The sequence below is a fragment of the Miscanthus floridulus genome, chromosome 3 (assembly GCF_019320115.1).
Source record: "Miscanthus floridulus cultivar M001 chromosome 3, ASM1932011v1, whole genome shotgun sequence".
NCBI lineage: Eukaryota > Viridiplantae > Streptophyta > Magnoliopsida > Poales > Poaceae > Miscanthus > Miscanthus floridulus.
Genome location: NC_089582.1, coordinates 132,463,647 through 132,473,256, shown reverse-complemented (window position 1 = coordinate 132,473,256; position 9,610 = coordinate 132,463,647). Strand labels below are relative to the sequence as shown.

The 9,610-nt window shown below is 55.1% G+C and overlaps 2 protein-coding genes across 2 annotated transcripts; one reads left to right on the top strand and one right to left on the bottom strand.

Moving 5' to 3' along the window:
* Positions 1-2,110: 2,110 nt before the first annotated feature.
* On the bottom strand, positions 2,111-3,840 carry LOC136546992 (scarecrow-like protein 23). The gene has a single exon (XM_066538960.1). It carries the CDS (start codon positions 3,670-3,672, stop codon positions 2,302-2,304), a length of 1,371 nt encoding a protein of 456 aa, XP_066395057.1. The 5' UTR covers positions 3,673-3,840; the 3' UTR covers positions 2,111-2,301.
* A 1,092-nt stretch (positions 3,841-4,932) lies between these two features.
* Positions 4,933-5,634, top strand: LOC136546991 (uncharacterized). The gene has a single exon (XM_066538959.1). The coding sequence runs from the start codon at positions 5,083-5,085 to the stop codon at positions 5,512-5,514; it is 432 nt and encodes a 143-aa protein (XP_066395056.1). The 5' UTR covers positions 4,933-5,082; the 3' UTR covers positions 5,515-5,634.
* The last annotated feature ends 3,976 nt before the right edge of the window (positions 5,635-9,610 follow it).

Here is a 9,610-nt window from a genome sequence, read left to right as displayed (position 1 = left end):
GAGGAGGAGCGGCGCCCGTTTTCCAACTTCGGCCCACCTCTCCAACCGGAGAGCTCACTTCGGTCTCCAGCCCATCTTTGGACAGCCTCTCCGACCGAAAGGCTTGGCCAAGGCACTACATCTGACTTCGACCCGCGTCTCCAACCAGGGATGTGCCAAACCCCTGCTCACGGCTCTTCTCCGACTAGCACGATCAAAGCCGACTGGGACCAACCGACCGGGGATGCCCTCTTGGAAAGGACCAGGGAACGAACGGAGAAAGCAAGGCAGGACGTACAAGTCAAACCATGATACCAGGGACCGTACCATATACACCTGCAGAAATAGTACTCTACAACCTCCCTGGCACGACAGAGCCCTAACAGTATTGTAGGCGTCGCCATTTTCCCTATAGTATTGTGGGTGCCGTTAAGTCCCATACGGTAAGGCTCCCCCCACATGCCTCTGGGCATCGACAGTGTTGTGGGCGCCGGCATTTACCGTACCGAGTGAACATGGTGAAACTTCTCACATGCCTCTGGGCATCAACAGTATAGCAGGTACCGACATCTGCCATACCAGAACAAGACGACATAACCTCCCACGTGCATCTGGCATCCAACAGTGTTGTGGGCGCCTACCATCATCCTGTACTCGCCGACATGGGCAACAAGGCTTAGAAGCATACGTACTCTCCCCCTCTCACTTGTAAGGTCATTCCCTTCATCTATAAAAGGGAATGCGCTCTCTCCCAACATTCAGGTTCATTCAAGTGGATCCAGATTCATTAGATCGATCAAGTTCATTAGTTCACAACCATAGAACCGCCAGTTTCGAACCTCAAGCACACGCTTGAACGCTTAGCTCATAGCGGGGCTCCCGTCACTCTCGGTCCTTCCGATAGGACCTCTTGTACCCCCCATCTTTCTCCTTCTCGTTTGTAACCCCACTGCAAACTTCGAGCACCTGGGCTTAGGAATAAAGTCATCGACCGACTCAAACTGGACATAGGGCACGTTGACTGAACCAGTATAAATCCTGTGTCATTGAGTGCTAGGCCACCTTCGATCACAACGTACGGCAAAACTATAAATATTTACTTGTTGGTCACTTTCTGCACCGACAACTAGGATTATAAGTTTCAAATGTGCCTGGCATAGGTTTACTTCTTGAACTTAAAGACATTATTCTTAGTGTCAACCTTGTTAAGGACATGTTTAGTGTATAGAGTGGCCCTAAGGCCTCACTAGTGTGCTTTTGTTGTAGTCTTATGTGACACCATGCTAGTGATGGTTTAAATTTTTTCATAGGCTAAGGTTTTTGATTTATTTTTAAAGCCAATTCAATTCTTTCTTGGGTCATTTGGTCCTTATGGGTGGCACTATGGCGAGGCCTGCTGGCAGTAGATTAAGGTAGTAATGCCTCCAGAATAGGCTAGACATGGGCCGACAAACAAAGACCTCGGCTAGACATGGGCTGGTCGAAGAATAGGCCCAGGCAGCATCCCATTGTTTCTCCTCGTGCATTTCTGCTTTTCTTGCGTGTCCATCCGTGAAGTGAAGTGAGTGCGTGAGGCGACATATCATCGTCTGTCGTGGTCATCCCGGGGGAACGAAACGAAACTGCGCACGCCCCAACTTGTGGCATGTTAACATCGAAAACTATCGGAGCCAGGAACAACGGTTGCTCACGCTTTACGTACCATGCCCGCGTACGTGCAGGCAGTCACTTTCGTATCAGTAAACTTGTCATCTTCACAGGCGGCGTTGTGTAGCCGCCGGGAAACTGACACGTAAACTCGTTAGCCATTGCAGATAGACGGCCGACAGCTGGGCTGGAGATGTCTGTGTCTATTTACAGTCTGGGACACCCGGAACTGTAGAAGGCGATGGATGATGTTTGCTCGAACTAGTAAACTGACCAGACCGCGAAACGTGAAGACAACTTCTTCTGCACAGTATGACCTATTCAGTATTCGCCTCCCTCCCGGCTGGGAACTCACCCCACCGAATCTCCAGTTTATCAGCGGGACTGTCGACTGCAGATGATGATGTGGCCATTTTGCAATTCTCTGACTCAAAGCTGCAGTATACTAAATATTCAAAATTCAAAGTTGATTTGAAACTGGAGGTAGGGAGAACGAATGCCGAAGCCTATACGATTATATCATCACAAAAACAACTCACAAAAAGCCTATACGAGCATGGAGGTAGCAAGAAGAGAAGACGGCCAGGCCACCAAGGAGGGCTGCGAGACTAGCAGCAGGCATGGAGTTGAATTCCCAATCTAGGTGCTGCAAAATCTTGTCTTGTACTCGACTCGTTAACTGGTGGTGGTGGTGGGCGCAGAGGCGGCAGCGTCGTCGGCCGGCTCCCACGCCGACGCGGTGAGCAGGGAGAGGTCCTTCCAGCCGAGCTTAAGGCACGCGTCCTCCTCGACCAGTGTGTACCCCTTCCACGGGTACATGCCGAGGAGCAGCCTGGCCTGCGTGGCAGGGCTCCCGTGCAGGGACACTGGCCGGAACCCAGCGCGCCGCAGCTCGTCGCCCCACCGCTCCACGCGCACCTCCCCGGTCCGCTTGGGCCCCCCTACGGCCACGATGTTGCGTATCTCCGCGCCCAGGAGCTGCCGCTCGACCGCGTGCCGCTCCGCCTCGGCGGCGCCGGCGCCGTCTCCCAGCGCGTCGAACAGCGCCGAGTAGTAGTGCAGCGCCTCCACGAACCGGCCCAGGAAGTCGCCGCTGTGGCCCAGGTCCTGCTCCACGATGGTGATCAGCTTCGGGCGCAGGCTCCGGAGCAGCCGCACCGTGCTCACGTCCGACCCCGTCACGTCGTAGAGGCAGTGGTGCATCCAGTGTACCACGGTGGTCTCGTCCTCCCGCTGCTGCTGGTGCTGGCGCGAGCCGAAGAGCGCCGCGACGTCGGCGACGTGCCCGATCTTCCCCTCGATGGGGTGGAACTCGAACGGCAGGCCGAGGGAGGCCGCGAAGTCGGCGAGGCGGCGGCCGGTGGCCTCGAGGACGTCGAGCGACGCGCCGAGCCCGGTGATCCGGAGCGAGCGCGGCTTGCGCGGGCGGGAGGCGAGGATGTGGAAGAGCCCCGGCCACTGCAGGCCCTGCATGATGTCCAGGTCGATCACGTGGAGGCAGTCCTCGCCGTCCAGCGCCTGCAAGATGGCCTGGTTGGCCGTGAAGTGCGAGAACTTGACGAGCGGCGACAGCGCGTTGTACGCCTGGAACGCCACCGCCACGCGGCGGCTCTGCGCGGCCGCCAGCGGGCGGAGCGCGAGCGGCGAGTAGGCGCCCAGGTACGAGCTGAGCACGCGCGCGCACAGCGCGTCCCCGAAGTAGGCCGCCACGCGCTCCGGGGACGACCCGAACGGCGATGCCAGCTCCGCGATCTCGGGGAGCAGCTCCCGCGCCTCCGTCAGCTGGTCCATGGCCACCGCCTCCGCGCACCGCAGCAGCAGGCTGAGCAGCCGCAGGCCTCGCGTCTCCGGCCCTTCCTCCGCCGCCGCCGCCGACGCCAAAGCGGTGGCGGGGCCAAGCGCAAGCAGCTGTTGCCGCTTCCCGCGCGCAGAACGGCCGTCCCCTTCCTCCTCTTCGCCGGGGGAGGCGGCCGCCCGCTTGGCCTTCATCGCTGCCGCTGCCGCCGCGTCGGTGGCGGGCGCGCGGGACAGCACCCCCTGGAGCATCGCGTCGTCGCCAATAATTTCGTTTCGGGCAAGGCGTCAGTCACTCGGTGATCACTGAACCCGTGGCAAGGCAAGCGAAGCGGGAGGGGACGGCTCAGCTGATAACGCTGGTGACTGGGGCCTGGGGGGCAGCACGGGGTCTCGCCGTTGGCTTCGCGGGTCCGGTGCGTGAGAGTGAGTGAGTGAGACCGAGGAGGGGTGCCAGGGCGGCCGTCTGGTTGTCTGCTTGCAGGCAGTTGCTGGCGCGGCCAGGCAGGGGGAATCAAAGGACGCGAGCCGCGACAAGGCGACCGGTCGTCTCTATCTCCGTCCCTATCCCATCCCCGGGCAAGGACGGGAAAGGCTTGGGTTTTCTTGAATGAAAATCACGGGGAGGCGGGATGGGGAGGGATGTGCGTGCGTGTGCGGGCGGCGGTGCCAACGGGGGTTGGTCCGGCTGGGATTGATTGGTAAAGACTGTGGGCGTGTTTGGGACCGCGTTTCTTGCGGCGGCGGTGAAAACAATCCGACAATCGCACCAAACGCTCCCACGATGCGACGATTCTTTTCCCCGCACACGGCATCGGAACCGCACAAATAAACTAGCGCCTACGTTTTCGGCACCGCGGCCCTTGCACCACGATACACGTACCGCACAGCGCGGTGGGTAACCGCGGTCCCAAACACGCCCTGTGATCATTCCGGCAGCGTTCCGTTATGGGGAAACAATGCCACAGAACCGTTCTTACGAGGAACGGTAGTCAAATTTATATAACGATGAATGAGTGGAACGATTCCGGGCCAGAAATCTCCCTAACCGAACGGGCCCTCCATGGGGGACGACCGGCGGGCGAGACGGGGCACGGGACAAAGGCTTCCCTCAGATACCGGTGCCTCGGTGGGACGTTTGACGTTTCTGGTTAAGAACAGCAGTGCCGGATGCCGGTGACCTTGCATCGACGGCACGCTGGCACGCTGCACGGCGGCCCGGGTGTGGGGCGCTGCCTATAGCGTGCAAGTGTTGATCGGCGGACTGCAAGGAGGAGTTCGTCGCAAATGTGATCCTGCGCTCATCTGCCCCGGCGGGCATCTTAGATACCGTTCATTTGCCACACTACACATGACCCATCTGTTTTTTAGACTCACATGACACATCTGTTATCTGGGGAAAAAATTGGTAGGGATTGTGCTCACCAAAACACGGTGCGGATGTGCAGCTGGACGTGATCTCAGAAGACACCACTTGTCGCAGCTTGAACCAACTGAGGGAAGAACTCGTTCATCATGGGCCGATCCGTAAATAACTCTTTTTTGGAAGGAACGATCCGTAAATAACTGGGCTTAACTAGGAACTTTCATGGACCGATCCAATAATTTTTGGGCCTCTAAGAAACCATTGTTGGATTAGAATCAGCCTAACGGCAGAAACCGATGGCGAATTCTCGAGCGTCCAGAGGTGCTCCTGGAGACCACGAACCGACAGAAGGGGAAAGAGATCACACGCCGGCCGCCGATCTCCCACCACCACCAGACTCCATGACCGGCGGCAGCGGCGGGCGAGGAGAACACGAGTCCGACCGAGACGCATCGACGGCCTTGCCAGTCCCGGGGCCCTGCGCCTCGTCGTACCACGCGCTCGCCGAGTGCCACCGCCGCGCCGCCCGCGGGCCGCTGCGGCCGGAGGTGCTGTGCCGACACCTGAACCACGCGCTGGCGGAGTGCGTCGTGACCGCGTGCTGCCCCGACGAGACCGACGCCGTCCGCACCCTCTGCAGCAGCGCCGGCACCGCGCTCAAGCGTGAGCAGTGCCAGCGGACGCGCATCGACCTCGCCCTCTGCCTCGAGGCGCATCAAGAGCCCTAATCTGTTATCCCTGTGAGGAATCTCTTCCGGTACAGTCGTGCTCGTGCAGTGATTTTCTTTGATGCCACACGTCTTCGTTCTACTATGTGTAGTTCTCTTAGAGTGTGTTGAGTTCCCACCCAAAATCCAAAAAAGTGCTACAGTATTCATCACATCGAATCTTGCGATACATGCATGGAGCATTAAATGTAGACGAAAAAAAACTAATTGCACAGTTTGGTTGAAAATTGCGAGACGAACGTTTTGAGCCTAATTAGTCCACGATTGAACACTATTTGCCAAATAAAAACGAAAGTGCTACAGTAGCCCAAATTCCTAAATTTGGGCAACTAAACACGCTCTTATATTTTGTAAAATACAATCATGAGCCATGGTCTGAATCTTGACTGAAATTGACTGGAAAACACTGTTCTGAATGAATTGTTGTGAGAAAAATATTGTTCCGGCTGAAAAAATAAGTCGAATAAACCGAATATGAGGTAAGTCGAACGGCCCTTGTTATGGAACATTGGAGCCCCAACCAATTGTGTGTAAAAGTGCACATTGGGGATTAGTGCTGAAGGTAACATTAGCGAAATAGCAGGAACGAGCTCTGAAAAAAAATGCAGATGTTTTGTCATTTGCTTGGCTTGGATGCAAAATTCATGCTCTGATCACAAGTTTCCAGTTGTGTTATTGGGAAAAAGATCATGAATTACAATTTGCTTGCTGTTGATTTGACAGTGTAGAGTGTAGAGCAACTTCAAGCAAAGCTTGCCTGCCCTAGCTGATACTTGCACTTGAATTACTCCCTCCGTTTTTAAATATATGACGATGAATGCTGAGCTAATTAGCCTGTTCAAAACGTTATATATTTCAAAACGGAGCGAGTATCTGGGATTTGTTGCGTGGGCTTCGATATTCTAAATGCCTAGAAAATAGGCAGCCATTGAAACTATTGAAACATTGAAAAGGGGATGTTGCTTATGCTACTCTGAAACTGTTGTAAGGACAATTCTGAGACAGCGCACAGCGAAAAGGAGATGTTCATTTGCATTAGCGGTCCATGTACCAATGGGATACCATTATTGTTAACTGTAATAATAATTTGTGAGTTCAAAAAAAGCATTAGCTATGAGTGCCGTGTCTCTACTTGTCACGGCTGTAGGCTTGGTAGCGGAGGCTTCATCTGTCATATGACTCATCAGAGCTGAAGGCTTCATCCATTAGAAGTGGAGAAGTCTGACGCAAGTGCAGCTGACGAGCAATTGAGGCAACAAACACTGCAGTAGCATAAACGGGCGAGCCGCGAGTTTCCTTTTTGCTATGCAGGATCAAATTGATGTAACCCACACTATCCTTTTGTCCGTCTTTGTATTAACGTAGAGAAAATATTCATTACAACACGCCTTAACGGCGTCCTAGGGTCAATAAGTTTTACATGAACGCTCAGACCCTCTAGTATACTGAAAGCTATGTTGTTACATTGGACACTAATCAACCTAAACTACGGCGCCGGCTAGGAGACCTATGCCCGACCTGCCGAACGGCGGCGCCGCCGCTTGCACGCACCCATATCGTCGTCCGTTGGGAACAACTTGCGTAGCGTCTGCATATTACCGGGGTCCCCGCTGGAGACTTCATCGTACGCCTTTAGGGCCGACGTCGAAGGAGACACCATCCCGCTGGTTAGCCCCAGGCACTTCAAGACAAGGTGCTTGTCTCGCTTGGACGCCGGGATATGTGATATGCTCTGCACCGCTATCCGCCTGGTTCTCTTAGGGAGCGTGGGCGGTGTACGTCCGCCATGGGCCGTGTCAACTCCGGGTAGCTCTAGGAATGGGGGTTGCCTCGCCTTTGTGATTCACTCGGTGAAGCACTTGAGGCGTCTATCAACGTCTATCAGCAGAGGTCATCTGAGGGGTGGAGTGTCGTCGACGACGTTCGTGGCAGCCATGACCGCCGCGTCTCCTGAGGTGGCTGCCCCGACCAGCGCTGGGTCACAGCGTGCCTCGACATCCATATGGTCGGACTGTACCCCCCACCCCCACGGCGGCGTGACCGGTGGGGCCCCTACATAGGGGACAACGGAGTCATCCGTTGGCCCAAGTGCAGTCTTTGCCGGAGAACGCGTGACCACCAGCGATGTGTTCGCCTCCTGAGTAGGCGAGCACTCAGGCACTAGTGCTCTTGCTGGGGGGGCGCGACGAGCAAGGCCGTGAGCTCCTCCAGCATTGGGTCAATCCACACAGGAGACCCCACGCATGCGCACAAATCCGACGCCAAGCGGATCTGGCTCGGGGAAAAAGCGTGCAGCCGCTGCGGCGATGGTGTGGACGTTGTCGTCGTAGTCGACCGGCGCGCCCAAGCTGACGCTCGCCGGCTTAGTCCTCAGTCGCCACCTTCGTCTTTGGGTTCCGTTGGAGCCCCCATGGCACCCTGCATGGCCACCTCCAAGGTCGGTGGACCACGGGCCACGTGCTGGGAGGCCGGTGGGTTGCCGCCACAAGCTGAATGTCGTGGCCGGTCGCTACCCTTCGCCACCGACATCACAGGACGCCTTGGTGACAGGTCCTAATGGCTATAGGGGGGTGAATAGCCTAATAAAATTTCTAAAACAACACTTAACAAACTAGTTAGACAATTATGAGGCGAAGCAAGTGTTACGCTAGCCTATTCAAAATGCAAGCCACCTACCACAATTCTAGTTTAGATAGTATCGATTCACACAAGAGCTATGACACTACCCTATGTTAGTGTGCTCTCAAAAGCTAACTAAAGAGCCACACCAACCAAGCAAGCAAGCTCTCACAACTAGCTACACTAAAGAGCTTGTCAACTAGTTTGCGGTAAAGTAAAGAGAGTGATCAAGAAGGTTATACCGCCGTGTAGATGAAAGAACCAATCAATCACAAGGATGAATAACAATGAAGACCAATCACCTCGGAATCAATGATGAACACAATGATTTTTACCGAGGTTCACTTGCTTGCCGGCAAGCTAGTCCTTGTTGTGGCAATTCACTCACTTGGAGGTTCACGCGTTAATTGGCTTCACACGTCAAACCCTTAATAGGGTGCTGCACAACCAACACAAGATGAGGATCACACAAGCCACGAGCAATCCACTAGAGTACCTTTTGGCGCTCCACCGGGGAAAGGTTAAGAACCCATCACAATCACCATGATCGGAGCCAGAGACAATCACCATCCTCTGCTCAACGATCTTCGCTGCTCCAAGCCGTCTAGGTGGCGGCAACCACCAAGAGTAACAAGCGAAAAATTCGGCGAAACACGAACACTAAGTGCCTCTAGATGCAAACACTCAAGCAATGCACTTGGATTCACTCCCAATCTCACTATGATGATGAATCAATGATGGAGATGAGTGGGAGGGCTTTGGCTAGGCTCACAAGGTTGCTATGTCAATGAAAATGGCCAAAGGTGGTGAGCTACAGCTAGCCATGGGGCTTAAATAGAAGCCCCCACGAAATAGAGCCGTTATACCCCTTCACTGGGCATAACACGGGCTGACCAGACGCTGCAGTCCAACTGACCGGATGCTCCGGTTGTGAATACCAGACGCATCCGGTTGGCATACCGGACGTGTCCGGTAGCCCCCAGACTGCCACGTGTCCAGTCCAAACTGACTTATCCATTGCTGCCCCTTCTGCTGACGACCAGACGCTCACACCAGATGCAGAACTATGAACGACCGGACGTAGAATCACCGAGTCTGGTCGAGTCCAGTAAACCACCAGGTCGACCAGACGCGTCTGCTAGAAAACGATCGGACGCTGAGCCTCAGCGTCCAGTGGAGTATAGTAAGCATCCTAGCCCAACCGGACGCGTCCGGTGATACCGGACCGGACGCTGCCAGCGTCCGATCGGCTGTCCTTCGTATACTGCTATTTCTGATTCACACCGGACACGTCCGGTGTGGCGACCGAACACGTCCGGTCGCTGAGTCTGTCGTCAAAATACCGGACGTGTTCGGTCACATACCGGACACGTCCGGTCACTCTGTAACCAGCGCGACTAATTCTTCTTCGACTCTATCTTCTTCACCCTTGCTCAAATGTGCCAACCACCAAGTGTATCTCCTTGTGCACATGTGT